Here is a 24,680-nt window from a genome sequence, read left to right on the forward strand (position 1 = left end):
AATATTTGATAACATGAAAAGCTAGAACCTGCATTGTATGCCTTCAAGAAGAACTGAAACATGTTATGTTTTCCTTCATACATATGAGGTGGTTATAATATTTCTTGTTTATACTATGGAGAATACACAACTGTTTTCAAAATGATTGACTAAATTTAATAAATAAAATTCTTTACAATTTTTTGGCTTTGTCATTTTTCATCGTAATGGTTGATGAAAAGACACGTAAGGTCGAGCAAAACTGAGTAACACAGATTCTATTTTTGTATTCAATTATCTAAGAATTACAGACATAAAGTCAGAACTAACATAAGAAGGGGTATCAGTATACATGTATTATGAAAAAAATGAAGGATTTAGGACCTACACTCAACTCTCGTTATACATATACGCGTTTGGTATTCGCAAATTTCACACATGAAAACCTGAAATTTGACACCAAGTTTCATAATCGTGAAAAATCGTCACACAACGTGATTCAAATGCGAAATATTGCGTTAAAAATACCTAAATACAGAAGAAAAAAGCTTGTCAAATGTGGCAGTACCGTATTAAAAAAATATGAAATGTAGTGTTAGTAATTGGCATAGTGAGAAATTGAGAGTAAATTGCCAATTACAGCATAATGATCAAAAGTACAAGACAAACATGAAATGAAGCATTACCAATCTGTAAATAACATTGTATACTATTGTGCAAAGTAATGGTAAAAATCAAATACTATTAATGGGACAAATTCCCGTAATGAAGTTTATTTACATCGTGTGTACTACTAAGAGAAATGTGCTCATCTTATGAAAGGGATCAAACTTGAGTTGTTTTAAATGTAACAGCAAATCTTTGAATAGTACGACCCTAAAATTTTTATCCATAAAATATGATTATATCATATATCTCTTGTATCATGCGAGTTCCTTCTTTGAGAAACCAAATTACAATAGACTAACCTCTTTTACTCCATTTCTTTATCCTTAGTTCCATAAATTGAAAAAGTAGAGGAGAACGATAGAATTATCAACAGTACCGTTTTAATTCTTAAGATAAAACGCATAATGTACGGCCAGAGTCACTACCTAACAAAAATCTGCTGTTTTGTTATGAATCTTTGAATCAGATAGCAGGTTTTCTGTTTGTATTTCAAACATCGTACGATATACAGTTAAACAATTGTCCTTATTTGCTATGGAGAAAAGAGGCTCGAGGAAATATGCCGCAAAATATAAAAATAACAAGCAGTAGCTGAAGCGGAAAAAAGTAAAAGAAAAGTGGGTGGGAACTTATAAATGTGCAAACTGTGCATTTAAATGTAAATGGCTTAATTCATTAAAGGACATGGCAAAGTGTCTGAAAAACACACAAAATAGTTTTGTTACAGCCAAATATAATACAAGACTATGAAATTTGAGAAGAAAAATATGAAATTCAAAAAGTAAGAAAAATTATAATTTCCTAATCTTCATAATCAAGTACCACAGAGCTAAAAACCTATAAATTATTGTGCATTGGCAACAAGGATGAAACTGGTAAATCTTTATGTGCAATTAAACTCGGCAGTAAATGAAATGAGAGAGAAGTATTTCAAATAAAATATTTAAATTAGTATGCTAAATTAAAAAAAGATAGTTCAAGTAATATTAGATTCTTTTAAGAAATAAAAAATACCCTTCGGTAGTTTGCCTAAATCAGCTGATTTGGAATGCATACATGATAAAGATATTTATTTATAGGGTATACAGTGTAAATAAAGTGTCATCATTGCATTGACTTACAAATCTACAGTTGGCTAACCTGGCTTTCACCTACATGACGACGAATTGATCACCTCAATTTATGATATATTGATATTAATTTCATTCTTTAAAATGATATTTTGATTATAAAATAAATTTTTGAATATACTTACCCGGTGAATATATAATAGCTGACGTCTCCGACGGCTCGACAGATTCCAAAAACTCGCGAGCGATCGCCGTGAAGGTTGCGGGTGTGCCCACCAGCGCCGACTATCGGCCAGATACCGCATATACTTGTAAACATCTCTAGTTCTTCTCAGTCCCCTAGGTCTCTATCGGGGAGGAAGGGAGGGCCTTTAATTTATATATTCACCGGGTAAGTATATTCAAAAATTTATTTTATAATCAAAATATCATTTTTAAATATTAAACTTAGCCGGTGAATATATAATAGCTGATTCACACCCATGGTGGTGGGTAGAGACCAGTATTAATACAATAAAGGCGTATATGCTCTAGAGTTTTTGACAATTATTCAAAAAACAGACTTAAGTATAGGTACCTGGTAAGGAAGCAGACTCTGATTATTACTCTGCCTCATTAGTCCGCTTTCCTCACGAAGCCCAGCCATCCTCTCAGGATGCTGAAAGACTCCCAGGAGCTGTTATATCCAGGGCGAACACCCCTATAACAGGACCTCATCAATACCCTTAATCTGGGCGCTCTCAAGAAACATTTGACCACCCGCCAAATCAAAAAGGATGAGAAAGACTTCCTAGTCTTCCGTACAACCCAAGACAAGATTAAAAACATTTCAAGAGAAGATTAAAAGGATATTGGGATTAAGGGAATGTAGTGGTAGAACCCTCACCCACTACTGCACTCGCTGCAACGAATGGACCCAGGGTGTAGCAGTCCTCATAAAGAGTCTGGACGTCTTTTAAGTAAAATGAAGCGAACACCGACTTGCTCCTCCAAAAGGTCGCGTCCATAATACTTCGAAGAGACCTGTTTTGCTTAAAGGCACCGAAGTCGCTATCGCTCTCACTTCGTGCGTCTTGACCTTAAGCAAACAACGATCTTTCTCATTTAAATGAGAATGTGCCTCCCGGATTAAAAGTCTAATAAAGTACGATAACGCATTTTTAGACATGGGCAATGAGGGCTTCTTAACGGAGCACCATAAGGCCTCAGAACCACCTCGTAATGGTTTAGTTCGAGCTAAGTAAAACTTAAGAGCTCTAACGGGGCACAGTACTCTTTCAACTTCGTTACCTACGATTTCTGACAGACTAGGTATTTCAAAAGATTTAGGCCAAGGACGAGAAGGCAGTTCGTTCTTGGCCAAAAAACCTAGTTGAAGCGAACATGTAGCTTTATTTGTAGAGAAGCCGATGTTCTTACTAAAAGCATGGATCTCACTGACCCTTTTAGCCGAAGCCAAGCACACCAAAAAAAGCGTCTTGAGGGTGAGATCCTTCAGGTAGGCTGAATGCAATGGCTCAAACCTGTCTGACATTAGGAACCTTAGGACCACGTCTAAGTTACAAGCGGGAGTTGACATACGACGCTCCTTAGAGGTCTCAAAGGACTTAAGGAGATCTTGGAGATCCTTGTTATTTGACAGATCCAAGCCTCTATGTCTGAAAACAGACGCCAACATGCTCCTGTAGCCTTTAATAGTGGGAGCAGAGAGGGAGCGAACATTTCTCAGATGCAGGAGAAAGTCCGCAATTTGGGCTACAGAGGTACTGGAAGAGGAAATAGAGGAGGACTTGCACCAGTCTCTAAATACCTCCCATTTCGACTGATAGATCCTGATGGTAGAGGATCTTCTAGCCCTCGCGATCGCTCTAGCTGCCTCCTTCGAAAACCCTCGAGCTCAAGAGAGTCTTTCGATAGACTGAAGGCAGTTAGACGAAGCGTGGGGAGGCTTTGATAAAATCTCTTTACGTGAGGCTGTCGCAAGAGATCCATCCGTAACGGCAGACTTCTTGGAACATCTACCAGCCATAGAAGTACCTCTGTGAACCACTCTCTCATGGGCCAGAGTGGAGCAACCAATGTCAACCTGGTCCCTTCGTGAGAGGTGAACTTCTGCAGCACCTTGTTTAGGATCTTGAAAGGTGGAAAGGCATAAACGTCCAGGTGAGACCAGTCCAGCAGGAAAGCGTCTATGTGGGCTGCCTCTGGATCTGGAACTGGAAAGCAGTAAGTCGAGAGCCTCTTTGTCAGAGAAGTCGCAAAAAGATCTATGGTGGGTTGACCCCATGTCATCCATAGCTTCTCGCACACAGTCTTATGCAACGTCCACTCCATATAGATGACTTGTCCTCTTCTGCTGAGGTAGTCCGCCAAGACATTCATTTTTCCTTGCACAAATCTCGCCAAAAGAGAGATGTTACTTGCCTTAAATGGAGTTCCTTCTGATCCGTGGATCAAAGACCCGAGCATTCCAGACTGTCCAGTGGAGCTCCCTAACCCAAAACCGAAGCATCTGAATATAACACATGGTTTGGGTTCTTGATCGCAAGAGAAAGACCTTCTCGAAGTCTGATGTTGCTGTCCCACCAAGTCAGACATGTCTAGACTGGGTTGGAGATTGGGAAAGAGATACTCTCTAAGCCCTTCTCCTTGTTCCAATGGTTTAGGTGAAATTGGAGAGGGCATAGGTTGAGTCTCCTCAGAGAGATAAACTACTCCAGCGATGAAAGAGTTCCCACGAGACTAGTTCAAACTCTTACAGAGCAACTGTTTTCTTCTTGCAAGTGAAGGACTTTTAACAGAGCTTGTTCCATTCTTGTGGGAGACGAAAAGGCCCGAAAAATCAGACACTGTATCTCCATTCCCAAATAAAGAATAGTCTGGGATGGGGTACTGTAAGTTACGACTTCTCTACGTTCACTATGAGACCTAGCTCCTTGGTTAGATCTAATATCCATTAGAGGCTCTCCAGACAGTGATATAATGACGACGCCCTGATTAGCCAGTCGTCAAAATAAAAAGGAGGCTCTGAATCCTCAAAAAAGGTAGAAAGCTTGCTACATTTTGCAAGGGCCTTGTAAAAACAAGAGGAGCAGGAATGAGGCCGAAGTACAGTGCTCGACATTGGTACATTACTTTCCCGTCCACAAACCTCAGATGTTGTTGAAAGTTTGGATGAATCGGGATGTGGAAGTATGCATCCTGAAGGTCGAGAGAGACCATCCAGTCGCCTTCCCTTACTGCTGCCAAGACAGATTTGGTAGTCTTCATCGTGAAGTTTGTCTTGACAATGAACACATTGAGCGCACTTACATCTCAAGTACTCCTGCAGTGAACGTGGCTGCCAGATCATTGGAGCCATCCCTGATAGCTTTGTTCCTGCAGTGAACGTGGCTGTCAGGTCATTGGAGCCATCCCTGATAGCCCTGTTCATGCATGACATAATCGTAAAGCAAAACATTGACAGCTGGAGAGACCTTCTGACTTAAGGCTCCCAGGGACCAACCAACAAATAAAAACTTCAAACGCTCGAAAAAAACTCCTAACAGGAGATGGTCTAGCTCTGAAGCCGACCATAAAATCTTGGAGCGTCTCATGGCCAGGCGACGGGGAGAGTCTATGAGGCTTGAGAAGTCTCCCTGGGCAGAGGCAGGAACTCCCAAGCCGAGAACTTCTCCCGTGTCATACCAGACACTCGCTCTAGAAGCCAGTTTAAAAGGAGGGAAAGCAAAGGCTGTCTCCCCCAAACTCCTCCTGGTGATCAACCAGTCGCCTAGAAAACGTAAAGCTCTCTTAGAAGAGCGAGAGAGCACTAGCTTAGAAAACGACGGCTTCGAAGTAGCTAGGCCTAGCGTAAACTCTGACGAAGGTGAACGAGGAGCAGCAGTTACAAAATGGACCGGAAAAAGATCCTTAAAAATCAGTATGATTTTTTTAAAGTCCATAGAGGTCTGAGCAGCTTTAGGCTCCTCTCCGTCTGACAAAGTCCCCAAAGGAATATCAGTAGGAGGAGGATCAGCAACTTCCTCATCTGAAGGAACCTCGTCCGACAATTGTCTAGTCTCATGAAAAGGAGAGACCTGCCGCGACGGCAATGCTTGACAGGCAATGTCAACAAGTAAAGGAGCAGCAGTAGCAGTAGAGGAAGCGACGTCAGGTCGCTGCTGAAAGGACTGAAAACCTTGTGACTGTCCAACAACAACAACAGGAGTTGATGGACGCTCGACGTCACGTCGGAACTGCATTGACTGCCTAGACTGAGCAGTCAAAACAACCTTCGACTGCGGTGATTGACGCTCAACGTCAAGTCGAGGCAACTGAGCTGGTTGGCAAACGTCCTGAACGTCAACACGAGACTGCGGCAGCGGCTGAAAGTCAACACGAGACTGCAGCGAGGGAGGATCCATGTCACGTGACTGACGTGAAAAACTCCTGACATCACGTTTCAAAGTACAAGAAACGTCAGCACTAACGTCAAACGGACGAGTAAATGCTCATTTGGGCGGCTGACGGCCAGAGTCTCGTTTAGCGTAACGGCGACTCGAAAGCGAAGGTTCATCGTGAACCTGCTCAACGTCAAACTTCTCCATAAGGGAGGCAAGCTTAGTCTGCATGTCCTGCAGGACAACCCATTTAGGATCAACGGGAGTCGGAACGGGCCGAGACGACGGTAACGTCTGTGTTGGCAAAACATTGCCTTTACCGCGACCCTCGGACCCCGTGTTATGCTTGCGTTTAATAGGCGAACAGTCTTCCGACGACTGCAAAGGGTCAGAGCTGTCCCCATGGCTACAGCCAGGATGCTGGACCTGTCCTGAAGGGACTGACTTTCGCTTAAAGGGTCTAGAAACCTTGCGCCAAGGCTTCTTTTGCGAAAAGTCTTCGGATGACGAGGAGAAACTTCGTCTCTCCTGTCTTATGGCAAGGACGTGCTTGCCGAGCAACGTCTGATACCTTTGAGGGAACGTCTGTTCGTTGGTTTACACTCCTCACTCCCTTAGGTCCTACGACATTCCTTCTCCCTGGTGCAGGGGAGCCTGAAAGAGGTCTCAGACTAGGCAAGTGACAAGCCCGAACAAACGAACCCTCCGCAACACAGCACATGTTTTCTAGCACTCACTTCACTGATATCGTATTTTTCAATAAGTTCACATTAGGCATGAATAAAACTGATATCTACCTGAAGCACGCAATTCTCCCTTACATCAAAAGGTTATAATTACGAAATGAGTCGTATAATGTAAGCACATTAGTACAAAATGAAACACACATGCAAAAATCAAAAATCATATACATATACTGTATATCGAATAAAACGGAAATATATAAAGTTAAAAAGGATCAGTGACTGGGGAGGAGACTAAACACTAGTTCACCAAAGACTACGTTTTCAATCTCTCACCGTAAGTGCCTTGGGACGAGAATAAAAACTAAAAACGTTTCATCCTTTCTCCCCATACAGAGACTTGGGACGAGAGTAAAAAACTGAATCGAGAACAATGTTACTCGCTCCCAAACTCCTTACTTGGGACGAGAATAAAGATCGGATCGTTCTCTCTTTCTCTCTCTCTCTCCCTCTCCCCGTCTCTCTCTCTCTCTCTCTCTCTCTCTCTTGTCACACACAAGAGAATTGCCCACTCACCCTTCGTCAATAAACAGGTTATTTGACCAAAGGAAAAAACTGAAAGGACTAAGAAATTGAAAATTAACAAGTTCCTTTAAATTAGTATTTAAAACGCTTCAGTTTGAAAGAAGAATGAACAAAACGTCAAAATCGATTTACTCTTTCTGCAAAGTGAAACCGTGATTCTCTTTCTCTATCGTAACAATAGAGCGCAAACTGCGTAGCATAAATAAACCAAACGTTAGTTCATCTTTGAAAAAAACAGCACGAAGACTATTCAAAGAATATATTCTTAAAATATTTTCTAAAAAATATTCACTTCATAACTCTTACAGAGCAAATGATTTAAACTTAACGAAAATAAAAGTTGAATGGGCTCAACGTTGTTTAACTTCGGTTTCCATTTTAGGACCGCCTACATCTCGGACTAGGGGAGGAATAAGTAAAGGCCACATATAAACAAAACAAAATTTATTTTGATGTTTGGTATAAATGGAAAGCTAATCGAAGAGGCCTAATAAAGGCGGGTGAGATATAAAATATGTAGAGGAAAATCTATAATTATCAACAATAATTTATAACGTGATAAAATAATTACTAAAAGCCTTAAACACACTTCCGTACACTGAGGGAAGGGTCGGCCATCTTTACTCTATGGAAAAACCAGAGATAAAAAAGCAAGGGCAAAACACTTTTCCTCTCCTTTCAAAAGCATTTCTTTTGAAGATAGTATTGAATAATCCAACACGGCGAAAGCAATAAAACCAAAACCAAGTACTTCACCAATTCGGTAGAAAACTCGAGGTCATAAAGCGAGTGGAATCAACTCGTCGATGGAACCGACAGAGAAGAACTGGAGATGTTTACAAGTATATGCGGTATCTGGCCGATAGTCGGCGCTGGTGGGCACACCCGCAACCTTCACGGCGATCACTCGCGAGTTTTTGGAATCTGTCAAGCCGTCGGAGACCTCAGCTATTATATATTCACCGGCTAAGTTTAATATTTAAAACTTAGCATTATCCAAAAATGTGTAATTAATACATTTATTCATTTTAGGTAAAATACAGTTCATTTAGTTATAATATGAAAAAAAAAAAGTTGGCAACTTGAGATCCACATTAGATACACTTCCCACATTTTCTTATGGGAAAAATTTGTTTCGTACGCACGAATTTCATATATGCCGCTGTTTTCAGAAACTAATTAATTGCGGCTAACAAGAGTTGAGTGTACTAGTTGCTTAAGGCTTTCACTGAGCTAATCTTCTCAGATCCTAAAATCACAATATTTTATGTAGCCATTTACATAAACAGGTGGTGAAAAAGACATTCACCTCTTAATATTATGGATCCAAATTTCTTAACAGTAATAGTCGTACCACCATTATCAACATCTACAGTAATTTTACTATAGTTTTCACAATTTTGTTTTATAGTTTTTGTCCTTTCAAAAGATGCTTAAAGGAGTTTTCTTTGGTTACTCGGAAGAAATGTGTTATTGAGGGTGGCAGCACATACTGTATTCACATCTCCATTATACAATTGCACCACAATCTCATTAAATTACAACTGACACAAAATCGATTTCATAAAATCAATACTACATGCATGGGTAAGTTATCACCTTTATCTCTCTTATTTCCAGCTTAAATTATATTTCAACAACTTCAAAAGGAAGTTGAACAGAATAATGGACCAAAAAATTGTCAACTTCAGTACACTAACCTCATATTTCAGTTTTCGTCCTTTAGTTGCTTTGGTATCCACTTTTCTCTTGGCTTTTTTCCGCAGTTTCTGAATTTCAATCCATTTTCGTGAAACATCCGACATATTATCTGACAAGGATATCTTTGACTTGAGCATATCTTCTAAAGCTCTTGAATAAAAGTCATTATCATCAAAAATTTCGGGGTCATACTGTTCTCTCTCAGCCTGAAAAAATAATTAGTTTTATTATTTTTAATATTATTATCAAGCTAAACCAAAGCCAGCATAATATCAAAATCATTTTAAGTTTTCCTGAGAATGAAAAATGTTAAGAGGACCCCAAGTCCACACACCTGCATTCACATTAGTATTCATGGTGAGTGAATCACTATGAAATCCTAGTGAATCACTATGAAATCCTAGTGAATCACTATGAAATCCTAGTGAATCACTATGAAATCCTACGATCAAATCAAAAGAGGCATTAATTACCAAAATCAATTTCATTAAGTATTATGTACAGAGAGACTCGTTCAGCATAGGACCATTTATTAATCCAAGAAAAATTTATATTATCCTGACTGAGATCCCTCACTAAAGTGAAAAACTTCAGTCCAATAACTTTATAGTCGAAGCTGGTACAATAAGAAAGCATGCTAACCCCAAACCTGTTTCATTACTTGATGGACTTAATTACATTTGAGAATTAAGTAAATAATGCTTTGATTCAAATCTATGGAATAAGCAGACATCCATAAATACCTAAATAAACTTCTCTTGAATCATCTCTGAAATTGTTTCAAGGAAAAACTAATTATTATTATTAAAATGAGAAGATTTACCAGCCCAATGATACAAGCTTGACTTGCAGAGCTGGTGCGAATATGTTCGGGAAAGATAACATATATTGTCTAATGAATGAATGAGTGATTTTGGGTTTTCTGGAATTGTTACAACAAAGGTCATTGCTGTCAATATCATTTGTTTATAATAAACTATGAAAAGCAATACAATTTAAAGCCATAAAAACACAATTGTTTTCCCTTCTGGTCTGATGATTCCCATTGAGAAACAAATGGCTTTTTGTTTTGATTTATTGTTTTCAGATTCATTACTCCACACAATTTGCCATTTTGTTATTATTTAATCCTTTATAGGATTTTGGTTACATAATTTTTAAGAGGGAGTTTAATGCCAAACTGCTTTTTTATTACCAACAACTCCAACATGGGAAAGAATCCAGTATATTTCTATATTTAACCCATGCGAAAAAAAAGTGGTTAAGGAGCTCCTTAATGTGTAATACTAAATTGTTTGTAAATGATTAACTTTTGTGGAATTCTATGGCACTTCTCAAATCATAATAAATGATAATTACAAGTAAGATTAACCATAACTTCAATTATTTTAACAATGTCAATATCTAGCAAAATGGCTAATGGTACACATCTAAATTATTTCTATTGTGACGAGAATGATGGAGGCTTTGCTTTATCAAAAGGCTATTTCTCATTAAACTAATTTTATCAAGTGACAACAGAGGTATTTTAGGCCACCAAAGAGATCACATTATGGTGACAATTGCAAGTATGCATTCAACAATTTTTGTCAATAAGAGTGACATTGGAGTAAAAATAGAAATTACAATAATGGAATAATAATAATAGAGTTGAAATTAGTGTTACATTCAACCGCTTTTTTTTTTCACATGCAATCATATGGCTTTTGCAGCATAGAAGAAAAAGTAGATATGGCACAGTTCTTTATTTGTATGTGTTACTCACTGCACATGCATAACAAGGGTCCCCACGGAAGCAGACATACCCAACATAGTTGTAATGTTGGTAGGTCATCTTGCAGGGGACATGCAGATGTTAGGCATTCAATGGTAATCCAATCCTCTTTACCATGAACTTTGAGGAGGAAAGATTTAGGAGTATGACGAATGACAGAAAATGGGTACGTATTATGGGGACATTGGCTTGTACGCATCATTGCGCACAAATACGTGTTGCTGTGTAGGTCTTTCGGTATGTGCTGCTTTGCTGGGGACTTGTAAGTCTGACGGCACTGCACATCAATGGAGGAGGTGGTGGACGTAAAGAAAATTCTGCAAGGACGACCAATGAGTTGTCATATACCATTTCCACTGCTGAGACATTTAGTGTCTTTGAGAGAGGTATTCATTCTGATGAAAAGTTGTAGAAACCAGCTGGAACCAATACAGCAGGACATTCTGTTAACTGCAGAGTTGCAAGTAGTAGTCTGATGTAGGGTGATGTACACAACTAAGAAGTGGAAGTAGTACCCTTCAAAGTAATATGATCTGGGATGCTGAATCTTGCTATTTATCAGGAAAGTAAGGCAGCAGTATATCAGCGCATGGGGGCAGGTATCGATGGGCATAGACTACCAGTACTGACATCACAGAGAAAGGTGTCACTGGAGTCATTGAGGGCAACGTCTTCCCAATGGAGAAATATACAGGATGTTCTGAAGGTTTGGTATTCAGGGTTCTTTCATTGGGCTTCTTCCAAGGCCTTGTAATAATTTACCAGGTGGATGGCAGCCGCGTGTTCCTGGAAGGGGCGTCAGCGACAGAATTCAGTTTACAATGGATGTGTTCAATGCTACAGGTCCATTGAGAAAAAGCAGAGACACATTGGTATTGATGGCCAGAACAGGTGTAAAACTGTGGAGTGAAGTTATTTACAAGGGGCATGTGGTCCGTGAGAATGAAGGATGTGCCATGGAAGTGACGGACAACCAAATAGACAAACAGTAGTTTGATTCTGCCTTGGAAAGAATTCTACTTTAGAAGGCTCCAATGAAGATTTACTCATGTACACCCCTACAGTGAAATCACTGGCATCGGTAGAGAGGAGGAGGGGTGCAGACGGCACGGAAAAGGTGAGACCAGTTGCAGTTGATAGGAATTTCTTTGCATTAAGGAAGGCCTCCTCCTAAATGGGGTCCATTTTAGTTTTATTGGCTTGCTTTCATTTGTCGTACATGGCGTCAAGAGTGGCGGGAATGGCTGGAAAGAACAGGTGATAGTAGCTATTCATACCCAAGAACTCCTACCGTCTTTTGATAGTCGAGGGTATGGGAAACTTCTGTACTACTAATACCTTCTCAGGGAGGGCGTGAACACCCTCAGGAGTGATGCTTTAGCCCAAAAATGCTACTTCTTTGGCACTAAAGGTACACTAGTTGTAACCGAGTACGAGGTCATTCTCCTGCAGGCGGTCGAGGACAATTTTTAAGTGATGTAGGTTGTCCTATATGGAGGGAGAGAATATTAGCGTCATCTGTGTAACATAGGTAGAAGGAAAGGTTCCCTAAGATGCCATCCACGAGTTGTTAAAATGTGGTCCCTGCATTACATAGGCTATAGTAGGAGTACCTGAATAAATATGCGATAGTGGTCTTTGGGATGTCTTTTAGGTTCATGGGTACCTGACAATACCCCTTCAAGAGATCGAGGGTCGAAAATACTTATTCACTCTGAAGGTAGGTGGTGATGTTGGGGAGGGGTTAGTGGTCTGGTTTTATCTGCATGTTAAGATGCCTGTAATTACCACAAAGACATAGGGATCCATCTTTCTTCACTAGGTTAACTCATTATTGCAAAGCATGCTTTAGGTTAAAGCACTTGCTGATGAGTAATTGTGATTATCTGATTGTTTTTGTGACTTGGTAAAATAATACATAAATGCAAGGAAAATTTTCTCTTGAAAAATTTTTGCACATAAAATAATTCTTCAAATAACTTTTGAAGAAAGAAATCAGCTGCAAAATAAAAAAGGAAGAGTTTGAAGTAACCCCAAAATAGCATTTTTTTAATGGGGCAGTTTCTCTTCTTAAACATCCATGCTGAATACTGTAATCAAACCTGTAGGATTAGATTTATCCTCATCAAGCATTATTAGCAGATTCATTCAGTTCTTATATTTAAAAAACCTTTGGTTGTCAAGAGAGACTTTTGGAATCTAGATGTAGTACTACAACGTATAAAAGGTTCATATTTCAAGCTATTGGAAGATCTTTCTGTTAATCCTCCAGGTTTATCCTGAAGATGTAGATTACTCTGCCTACCTCTTTATCCCCTGTCGTTGAGTATACTCCGACTAATGCTCGCCACACGATGGCTGAGAAGTGGCATGATGCACCATCACTTTTGCCACCTTCCATATTTCTGAACTCTTACAACCAGCTCTTTATTCCAGACCTCTGGTTTCAAAGTGAGTTCTCGAGTTATATGCTTCTGGGTTAGCTTCAGAGCGCCCTCCATCGTTAACCTCGCCTGAATCCATAACATCTTATTCCTCTAAGCCAGCCTCGTGCAAATAAAGCTGGGCTGCCTCTTACACCACAAGACTTCATGATAGTCAATGAATGTTAACTAAATATTCTTTAACAGTGTCGTTAAAAAGGGTATGTCAAGTGGGGGATACTCACCAAGGCCAATATCATTAATAAATAATTTCTCCCAGACAGAGCACCAGCAACGGGCCTTCTGTAAAAGAAAGGAGACATGAGTCTGGTGTTTCTTGAAACTCTGATAAGGGGATAAAAACCTATTATTCTAGAGTTCCGGCACTCACTGAATTCCCTAAGCACCAATATTGCATTGACCTAATAACCGAATATTAATTTTAAGTTGATACCGCCCCATACCATTGTTGGCACTTTAATATTCAATTGTTTGTATATTTGTAATGCACCTAATGTCTGTTAATGACATAAGGATAATTAACTTAAAGCAATCCGCCGACCTCCAAGGGTCGGGGAAGCAGTGACATGCCCTTAAAATAAATATAAACACCAGCCTTAGCTAAAGGCAAGGCAAATATAAGTGTGAAGTGTATGGGCGACCTTCGGTGAAACCGGAGCTCCGGTGAGGCCGGAGCGTAATGAAATGTCATGAATAAAGGAGCCTTAGCTAAAGGCAAGGCAAATATAAGTGTGAAGTGTATGGGCGACCTACGGTGACGCCGGAGGATAATGAGATGCCCTGAATAATTCAATTGTGGCTAATAATTCAATTTTGAAAGATAAAAGCTAAGCCGCAGCTAAAGGCTAAAGCTTAGATCATAGTAAAGCGTATTTACGATCTCCAGTGAGGCCGGAGGGAGAAGAAAGGTCCTGAATAATTATTGTGAATAACAAGCACAGTTGTAATAACAAAGGCTATTGTGGATATGGCCGTGACCGGAGTAAGGGCCACCGGAGGGTCGTATCTAAACTATGAGAAGCCCGTCCCATGTAGTAAATAATTTATAATTATAACAATAGAACGAAAGTCATTGAGAATCCCTCATGGCGGAGTAGAACTCAAGGCGGAGTGGAAAACGTTCATAACTACTCCCGAGCCGTAACGGGGAGAGGACGAAACACGGACCAAAATAACGCTAACAATTGAAAAGTCACGAAAAATAAATAACTCGTAAGTTATCATCCACCCAGAGGGGGAGAGGTGAGGGAGGGAGAACCCGTTGAACGCACAAAACGGAAAACGGGAAATCCGCTCACCCACCGGAGCTAAGAAAGAAAACGAGAGAAAGGGGTAACTCATGACTGCGAACAGAAAACGGGGACCCCAAGCTCTCGCTCTCTTGGACACAAAAACAGGACTAAAAATCACACAACACTATTATAAACGTATAAAATAAAAATGTACATCCATATAACACTACGATCGAAGAATAGCATCTGCTAAAACTTAAAATGAATAGCACAGTCGAGTGACGAACGCCTCGGAGGGGCGGGTACTAAACAAATACAAAGCTAGATTGCTATCTCGTTCGTAGGCTGGACTTGCTAGCAAAAAGTACCATGAGCATAAATACAGAAAAAATAATAACGGTTCTAAAGGCATAAGGCCAGGGACTTAACCAAGAACCTAAGTGACAGAGTACTAAACGGGCAGACAAAGATGAATTCCCAAACAAGTGAACAAACAATGGCCGCCATGAAAGGCCAGACAGGAATAATAAAACAGACTATACTGGATATAAAACAAAAGCCCGGTACAATAAAAAACTGTCAAAACAAAGTTTTGGAAAGAAGTGAAGAGAGTAAGGAAGGCCGGCGCAAGAATTGAAAAGACAGTGAAAGATGGAAATGGAAGGTTGTTAAAAGGAGAGGAGGCAAGGAAAAGGTGGGCGGAATATTTTGAAAGTTTGCTGAATGTTGAGGATAATAGGGAGGCAGATATAATTGCTGTTCCAGGTGTTGAGGTGCCAGTGATGGGAGATGAGAATGAGAGAGAGATTACAATAGAGGAAGTGAGGAGAGCACTAGATGAAACGAGAGTAGGAAAAGCATCTGGTATGAATGGTGTGAAAGCTGAGATGTTGAAGGAAGGGGGTGTGACTGTAATTGAATGGTTGGTGAGATTGTTTAATGTGTGTTTTGTGTTGTCAATGGTACCAGTAGATTGGGTCTGTGCATGTATTGTACCACTATATAAGGGTAAGGGAGATGTGCATGAGTGTTGTAATTCAAGAGGTATTAGTTTGTTGAGTGTAGTTGGAAAAGTGTATGGTAGAGTACTGATTAATAGGATTAAGGATAAAACAGAAAATGCAATCTTGGAAGTACAGGGTGGTTTTAGAAGAGATAGGGGTTGTATGAATCAGATTTTTACAGTTAGGCAGATATGCGAGAAATATTTAGCAAAAGGTAAGGAGGTGTATGTTACGTTTATGGATCTGGAGAAAGCATATGATAGAGTTGATAGGGAAGCAATGTGGAATGTGATGAGGTTATATGGAGTTGGTGGAAGGTTGTTGCAAGCAGTGAAAAGTTTCTACAAAGGTAGTAAAGCATGTGTTAGAATAGGAAATGAAGTGAGTGATTGGTTTCCGGTGAGAGTGGGGCTGAGACAGGGATGTGTGATGTCGCCGTGGTTGTTTAACTTGTATGTTGATGGAGTGGTGAGAGAGGTGAATGCTCGAGTGCTTGGACGAGGATTAAAACTGGTAAACGAGAATGATCATGAATGGGAGGTAAATCAGTTGTTGTTTGCGGATGATACTGTACTGGTAGCAGACACAGAAGAGAAGCTTGACCAACTAGTGACAGAATTTGGAAGGGTGTGTGAGAGAAGGAAGTTGAGAGTTAATGTGGGTAAGAGTAAGGTTATGAGATGTACGAGAAGGGAAGGTGATGCAAGGTTGAATGGAGAGTTACTTGAGGAGGTGGATCAGTTTAAGTACTTGGGGTCTATTGTTGCAGCAAATGGTGGAGTGGAAGCAGATGTACGTCAGAGAGTGAATGAAGGTTGCAAAGTGTTGGGGGCAGTTAAGGGAGTAGTAAAAAATAGAGGGTTGGGCATGAATGTAAAGAGAGTTCTATATGAGAAAGTGATTGTACCAACTGTGATGTATGGATCGGAGTTGTGGGGAATGAAAGTGATGGAGAGACAGAAATTGAATGTGTTTGAGATGAAGTGTCTAAGGAGTATGGCTGGTGTATCTCGAGTAGATAGGGTTAGGAACGAAGTGGTCAGGGAGAGAACGGGTGTAAGAAATGAGTTAGCGGCTAGAGTGGATATGAATGTGTTGAGGTGGTTTGGCCATGTTGAGAGAATGGAAAATGGTTGTCTGCTAAAGAAGGTGATGAATGCAAGAGTTGATGGGAGAAGTACAAGAGGAAGGCCAAGGTTTGGGTGGATGGATGGTGTGAAGAAAGCTCTGGGTGATAGGAGGATAGATGTGAGAGAGGCAAGAGAGCGTGCTAGAAATAGGAATGAATGGCGAGCGATTGTGACGCAGTTCCAGTAGGCCCTGCTGCTTCCTCCGGTGCCTTAGATGACCGCGGAGGTAGCAGCAGTAGGGGACTCAGCATTATGAAGCTTCATCTGTGGTGGATAATGTGGGAGGTTGGGCTGTGGCACCCTAGCAGTACCAGCTGAACTCGGTTGAGTCCCTGGTTAGGCTGAAGGAACGTAGAGAGTAGAGGTCCCCTTTTTGTTTTGTTTCATTGTTGGTGTCGGCTACCCCCCAAAATTGGGGGAAGTGCCTTGGTATATGTATGTATGTAAAACAAACTATGGTACTTAACATTAGAATGTGTGAAGATGGAGCTTCGGACATGACAAAATAAATCCACGATTGATAAAAAAGACCGAGAGCACCACAAAAAAATTCAACACTTAAGATTCCAAAAAGAAGGATGTTGTTCAGATGGCGCTCGCGTCGTGGCGTGGGTGGTGTGGCGCTGGGGGTTGGCTAGGGCCTTTGTATCGGCTCATCCCTTTGACGAAGGAATTAACTAAATGGAAGACAACCTGTGAATAGTGGATTTCACGCGCCTTTGCCTTATACACGACACCCAAAAGGTGCTCGCGCGAGGGTTGTAACCTCAGCATTCCATGCTTTTATCTTTCTCTGGTATAATTGGAAGGTTTTATCAGAAAAGATATAACAGAAGGACTCTTTTCACCGGGCGCCACAGGTCTCTCCCCAGAAATAGATTTTTCCTTCGTCAAAATCCCTTTTGTGCTTAACAAATATGAACTTCAACTTAGTCTACTTACCTCAGCAATGCTCTCATCATTCGTTCCTAAGATATGGTAAGTACTCCCTCTTGTAACACCAGTAAGCTGTGTGCGTTTAATGAGCTGTGCCTTATTATTGAGAATATTCTTCAATTGCTGTAAAGCAGATACTTCAAATCCACCAAATTTATCACGTCCTCTTGCACTTAAAAGCAACTTAGTCTTTTCATACCACCTGAAGAATAAGAATTTCCTATGAAATACAATGAATTAAAGTAATATAGATGATATATAAAATAATTAATGAACACACAAAAGAAACAGGCTATTTTCCAACTGTTATTTCCAATTTCCTCATTCATAACATGATTTTCCTATGAAACTGTCTTCCATATAAATCTCTTTCAACTTCATTCATGCTGTTGCCTCCTTTTTTCTTATTGCCCTCTAAATACCCGCTTCATCGTTCAGTGTCTCAAAGAAAATAAAAATATTCCACCTATTCTAAGACACTTCCTTCCACTACAACATGGTACTCCATCTCCCAGCTGTTGCAATTTACTCATATTTTGGAAATAAAAAAATGCCTTATTCCACGTAAGTTTTGTAATCATGTTTTTATCTTATAATACCATCTGTTACATTTGATTAAGTAATGAATTTAACTCCACAAATTTCTCAAGCGTCCTCTATGCCAATTATGTGAAAACAATTTACCTTTACTTCCCTTTCAATCATCATGATGCTGATTTCAATTCTTTCCCTTCCAAGTTATTATACATTTGTACAGCCTGTTACTATCGATTCTAATATTAACATTGGGTCATCTGCACATGTAAACACAAACTGTACACTTATAACTAAATACTTGACAGTGGGGTGTGGTTTACTAATTTCCCTCAAACCAATGAAAACCTCATGTGACTTGCAAAATGGGCTAATTAACATACAAGCATAATTGCAATATATCTTACCTGGTAAGGGTTTCATCCCTAAAGGGCAACAAAGCTGCATGCCTCTTATTCAAAATATTACTGTATTCTGCCACTTTCAATTTTCTCTTAGTACCTCGTTTAACACTGTTCTCTCTTGTTTTTATTTCATCTTCACTGCTTGTTACTTCCTCATCACTAAAAGGAAAAAATCAAACATCAAATTAAAAACAGAAAAAAAATTATCATACGAATAGTTTACATTCTTATAATTAGCCTATCACGAGGTAAGAAAAATCCCCTACCATTCAGTTACTATCCAAAAGACATGAAACTCTATGTATTATAAGTAATAGGATTGTGTAAAAGAAGTTCCAAGTTCCCGTATACTTACATCATAAATAGCCCATTACAGTTGGACTGATAAAGCTTTTAAAACCATCGAACCGAATGTTTGAGAATTACTACATACATAATTAGAGCATTTGGGGGTGATCTCAGCAACAGAAAGCATGACCCTAAAAACAAACACTTCCCATCGAAAAAAATGATAATAAAAAAAAAAAAAAACTAGGTTTGTATTTCATGTACTGTACTGTCTATCATTTAGTCAAACTTGCTTCAGATATGACAAGGAATCTCAAAAGGTATATTTTGGATGATATAATAGCAAATGGAAAATACATTACAATGATGATGATGGCTAAAAAAGTCTGAACTTCAATGTAAGATGCTAAAACTTGTCTTGCTCCTAATCACTTATATACCATCAGCCTAGGATCAATATCTGCCAATGTTTGACACTTCTCTTATCATGAAATAAAAAATTAACATAATGTTGTACTTAAAAATTAGTTAAATAGATAGAACTCTTGATTTTATGAACATGCGTCTTTAATCGAGCAGCTTTGGGTTCTGTCAATTCACTATATACCATTTTTGGGGACTTGGATATGTAAAGACGACATTAAAAGATGGCACAAAAAAACGTCCTAACCTCTAAACACAAGCACTACCCTCCATATAAAACTACTCACCTATCCATAGAGGACTGTTTCTTACTGTCAGACATCAAATATTTAGTTTCAGGATTTTGGTTTGCAAGCATCATCTGAAAGAAATCAAAAATCTTAAGTAATTTTTATTTTTCCTAACATACTTACCGAGAACTACTTTCTTTTGGAGTCACTTGTGATCCCTCTTTCTCGGCCAAGGTTTTTCCCGCCGTTACCCCCCTACTCCGCTCTACATAGGCCTACCCCCGCCGCCAAGGAATGCGCCCCGAGGGCAGGATTAGGGCAGGTAACTGCTTCTCCGGGTCATTCTCCTCATTAAGTTCGTCGTTTAGCCCAACTTGGCAATGGAAGGATGGCACTCGGGGACGGAAGGGAGGGCCATTACCCGAAAGTAGTTCTCGGTAAGTATGTTAGGAAAAATAAAAATTACTTAAAATTTTTGATTTGTTCCAACACAAAATACTTACCGAGAACTACTTTCTTTTGGAGACTTATACTTTAGGAGGCGGGAGTGCTATTCTGACACTTGACTCGGCACGTAGTGCCTAGAGGGCTATGGAATGCGGGGGCCTATCAGAGTGCGGAGTGAGGGTAACTGCGCAACCTTACGCTATTATCTAAGACTTACCTCTTAAAACTTCTTCTGACGATTTTCTCCGGATGTAGTCGCGAAGAATGTGTTCATCGTTGGGGACAGCCTCTGGCCTACCGCTACACAGCTTGGATGGCGGCAATGACTGTCCCAATGGAGAACCCGTCCAAGGATTTCCTTGAATAATCCTTGAGGTAGTGGGCAGTAAAGGTCTCGCGACCAAGTGTCTGCCTGTAGGATCTGCCCCACCGCCATGTTTCTCTCAAAGGCCAAGGAGGTGCTCAGACCCCTGATGTCATGGGGGCGGGGAGTGCCTGGCACTGCCATTTTATCCTCTTCATAGGCTCTAGCGATGACTTGTCTCAGCCAGAAGGAAATGGTGTTCTTGGAAACTTGCTTCCTATTAACACCTGTGGAAACGAAGAGGTTCTTGATACCTGGTCGGAGATGAGCTGTCCTTTCCAGGTATTTTCTGTGCGTCCGTACTGGGCATAACTTCAAGTCTTCCGTAATGCCCGTCTTGGGAATGGCTGGAATTGAGAAACCTTCAAACCTCGGGTCCCAGACTGCTGGGTTCTGAGTCTTCGCCACAAAGGAGGGCACGAACCTGAAGGACACTTCCTTCCACCCTTTGGAGTGCGAAACGTCGTAAGACAGACCATGGATCTCACCCACTCTCTTAGCCGAAGCTAAGGCTAGCAAGAAGACGGTCTTGAGGGTGAGGTCCTTGTCCCCGATATCTTTCAGGGGTTCAAAGGGAGGACGACTTAGCATCTTCAAGACCTTGGCTAGGTCCCACCTGGGCACTCTCCTAGCTTGAGGGGGGCAGGATTGCTCGAAACTCCTGATCAGCATCGCTATGTGTCTCGAGGTCCCCAGGTCGATGCCTTTCAGGAGGAAGACTTGGCCTAAGGCGGCTCGAACTCCTTTAATGGCTGGAATTGACATTCCCACTTTATCTCTAAGATACACCAGAAACTTAGCTATGTCCGGGACCGAAGCTTTAAGAGGTCTAATGTGTTTCTCCGAGCACCACTTCGTGAAGGAGGCCCACTTCGCCTGGTATAACGCGGTTGAGGATCTCCTCAGGTATAGGGACATTCTCTTAGCTGTCGTGGAGGAGTACCCCTCTTTCTTCAAGAGCCCCTCGATAGTCTCCAGGTATGAAGGCGAAGAGAGAGAGGGTTGTCGTGGAGCCTGAAGAAGTGCGGTTGGTGCAGGAGGTCTGACCTGGCGGGCAGAGGCCAAGGTGGTTGGCTCGCTAGGTCTTTTAGGTCCGCGAACCACTCTCTCTCCGCCCACCAGGGCGCTACCAAAGTCATCTTCAGGTTTTGGGAGGCCCTTACTCTGTTGAGTACCTGTCTTATTAACGTGAAGGGGGGAAAAGCGTACACATCCAGGTTGTCCCACTTGTGCTGGAAGGCGTCTTCTAGGGCTGCCTTTTGGTCTGGGACCGGGGAGCAATAGACCGGTAGTTGGGCGTTGAGCTTTGTTGCAAAGAAGTCCATCACCGGGGAGCTCCAGCGTTGAATGATGAGTCTGGCTACTTCTGGGTGTAGAGACCACTCTGTCCCCACTATTTGACCCATTCTGCTGAGGCCGTCGGCCAGAACGTTTTTCTTCCCAGGGATGAACCTTGCTAGCGGCACCACTTGCTGCTCGTCTGCCCAATGTAGGATGTCTATGGCGAGGTCGCAAAGTTCTTTCAATCTCATGCCCCCTTGCTTCTTTATGTAGGCCACTACCGTGGCGTTGTCGCACATTAACGCCACGGTGTTTCCTTTTAGCCGACTTGCAAAGTGAAGACATGCCTTCTGGACTGCTCTTAGTTCTAGGACATTGATGTGTAGACGCTCTTCGCTCTCCGACCAGGTACCTCGTGCTGTCTCCTCCAGAAGGTGGGCCCCCCCCCCTTGGTTGGAGGCGTCTGTGAACAGGAGGTACTCGGGGGGACTGGACCCGAGGGGCATCCCCTTGAGGGAGTTCGACTGGCAGTGCCACCATTCTAGGGAGGTTCTCGTGTCTGGAAGGACTGGAATTAACGCTTTCTGCGAGTCCGTCTGGGACCAGAGGCTCTTGAGGTTCCATTGAATGGGTCTGAGCCTCATCCTCCCTTAGGGAACCAGTTTCTCCAATGAGACCAGGTGACCTATCAGTCTCTGCCAGTCTCTCGCCCTCCTGGAATGTTCTGACAGGAACGGCTGAATGATGTGCTTGAGGTTCCGTATCCTGTCTTCCGAGGGGAAAACTTTCCCCTGCACGGTATCCAACGTCATCCCCAAGTATCCCATTCTGTTGGATGGTGTTAAGTTTGACTTTTCCAGATTGATTACGATTCCCAGATTCCTGCAAAACTGGAGGAGGTTTCTCCCTTCCTCCTCCAAGAGGGCCCTTGAGGTGGAAAGGAGCAACCAGTCGTCCAGGTATCTGATGAGACGGATACCCCGTTCGTGAACCCACACTGAGACTGTCGCGAAGACCCTCGTGAATACTTGAGGGGCCGTCCACAGACCGAAGCAAAGGGTCTTGAACTGCAGGATCTGGGAACCCCATTTCACCCGGAGGAACTTCCGACTCGACGGGTGGACAGGGATCTGGAAGTATGCGTCCTTGAGGTCGACAGTCATCATATAATCTTTCTCCCTCAAGGACAGCAAGACGGATTTTGGGGTGTCCATCTTGAAGTCCGTCTTCTTGACGAACTTGTTGAGGGCCGACAGGTCTATCACGGGTCTCCACCCTCCCGTTGCTTTCTCTACCAGGAACAGGCGGCTGTAGAAGCCTGGGCCTGGGAGAAGGACCTCTGCCATGGCACCCTTCTCTAACATGGAGGAAATCTCCTCTTGAAGGGCGGCCCTTTTCATCGGGTCTCTGGGGGCCAACCATTCTGTCTGGCTGGCTGAAATAAGAGGGGGTGGATCCGCTATGAAGGAGAGCCTGTAGCCCTCCTTCAGGACGGACACCGTCCAAGGATCCGCTCCTTGTGCCTTCCATGCTTGCCAATGCGGTCTGAGGCATCCCCCAACCCGAGGCTTGGGCGGGAGTAGGGGGCCTCTCCCTCTACCTTCTCCTAGAGGGGCGGCCTGATCTGCCTCTCCTAGAGGAGGAGTAACCCGACCTGAAGGAGCTGGAAGAAGCTGGTGCTCCTCTGCGGGAGAGCTGAGGAGTTGTTGTCCAGGAGGAGGAAGGGGCGTCCCTCCTCGAAGTGCTGGGGGCGGCCTGAGGAGTCACGGCGCTATCTGAGGCGGCCCTCCTGTATGGAGGCCTTTTAGACGATGCAGGTCTGGGGACGTTGGCCTCTTTCTTCTTAGACACTTTCTCCATCAGGTTCTCCAGCTCTTTTAATGGGAATAGAGACTCACCCCACAAGGGCAGGCTACGTACGGCTCGGGCCTCTCTGTCCGGGATCCTCCAAGATACCTTAGCTAGGACCGTGTCTCGTTTCCTTAGGACCCAGTTGGCCGTAAGGGCGAGCGCCTGGTACGAGAGAAACTTAAACGTTTTCCCCCCGGAGGTGAGAAGGTCCGTCAGGAGGCTTTGCTGTTCAGGATCTTCGGGGTCGACGGAGGCCTGCACGTTTACTAAAGTGGAGGCCCACCAGCCCAGCCATGAGGAGACGTTAACCAGGTCCCGCGACATCTCCTCCATCATGGCGGCTTCCGTAGGAGAGAAGGAAACCGGGGCTGAAGAGGCCCTTTCGTCTGAGCCGCCTTGTCCTAGGATGTCCAAGGCCGGGTCCACTCTACAGGGGCCTGGGCGCCGCCCTTCCAGAATGTATACTTTCCCCTGCGCTTTGAGGCCCTGGAGCAGTTTCGAGGCACTCTGGGACTTGGGGGCTTCCGCATTGCTGGCCACCAAGTTGTCTATGTACTCCTGCCCTAGTACCAGGTCTGGGGCAAGAGGAAGGGCCAGGGAAGACTTCGGAAGGATGGCGTGATGGGTAATTCTCAGGAGGCTTGATCTCCAGGAATCCCCCTTTGGCGCCGAGGGTTCCGTAATCCCATGGTGCCTCCTGATGAGGCCCACCACTCTTCTATATGCGGAGTCCTCCGACGGGGAAGCTTCTCCTCCGTCAGCCGAGGCCTCGGCCTGGAGTGGGGGCGCCGGGTTGCTGGTTCGGCAGACCGGTCGTCCAGCCCTTGGGTCCAGGGGGGCCGCCCTGTAACTGTAGTGAGCTCCGTAAGAGGGTGGATCTCGCTGCAAGGTGGGTACCACCGGCTCAGGGAGGGCACTTGGTTGCCCTAAGGCTCTGGAAGCGGAAGTCACGGTCCCGGTGGGCTGACCCGACAACGGGAACCGTTCCTTCTTACTCGATGGCCGCACCAGCTGGGCTGGTTCGGTCAGGCTGCCTGCAAAGAAGCGCGTTTCCCCCCGCTGGGCGGGGTGAACCGGAGACCTCGAGGACTTATGCCTCTGCGAGAGGTCTTTCCTGCGTGCCAGGTCGCGCGGTTCTAGGCTGTACGTAGAGAGCGGCAGCCTAGATGCACGTTCGCTGGATCGAGGGTCTGGTGAATGGAGCCTCTTGGACTCTCCTGAAGGTACGTAGACCCAGGCGCCCCCGGGAGAGACATTTCTCCTATACTT

The 24,680-nt window shown here is 42.8% G+C and overlaps 1 protein-coding gene across 2 annotated transcripts in view; it reads right to left on the reverse strand.

The window, feature by feature from the left end:
• Positions 1 to 24,680, reverse strand: part of LOC137650202 (protein AATF-like) — a 133,039-nt gene that overhangs the window by 6,012 nt on the left and 102,347 nt on the right. For both annotated transcript variants that reach the window (XM_068383389.1, XM_068383390.1), the window contains exons 6-9: positions 19,526 to 19,599; positions 18,531 to 18,686; positions 17,596 to 17,791; positions 9,069 to 9,275 (exon numbers count right to left, since the gene is read on the reverse strand). In XM_068383389.1, the coding sequence (XP_068239490.1) occupies positions 9,069 to 9,275; positions 17,596 to 17,791; positions 18,531 to 18,686; positions 19,526 to 19,599 (633 nt within the window). The remainder of the gene's footprint in view (positions 1 to 9,068; positions 9,276 to 17,595; positions 17,792 to 18,530; positions 18,687 to 19,525; positions 19,600 to 24,680) is intronic.

Source organism: Palaemon carinicauda, chromosome 11 (genome assembly GCF_036898095.1).
Source record: "Palaemon carinicauda isolate YSFRI2023 chromosome 11, ASM3689809v2, whole genome shotgun sequence".
NCBI lineage: Eukaryota > Metazoa > Arthropoda > Malacostraca > Decapoda > Palaemonidae > Palaemon > Palaemon carinicauda.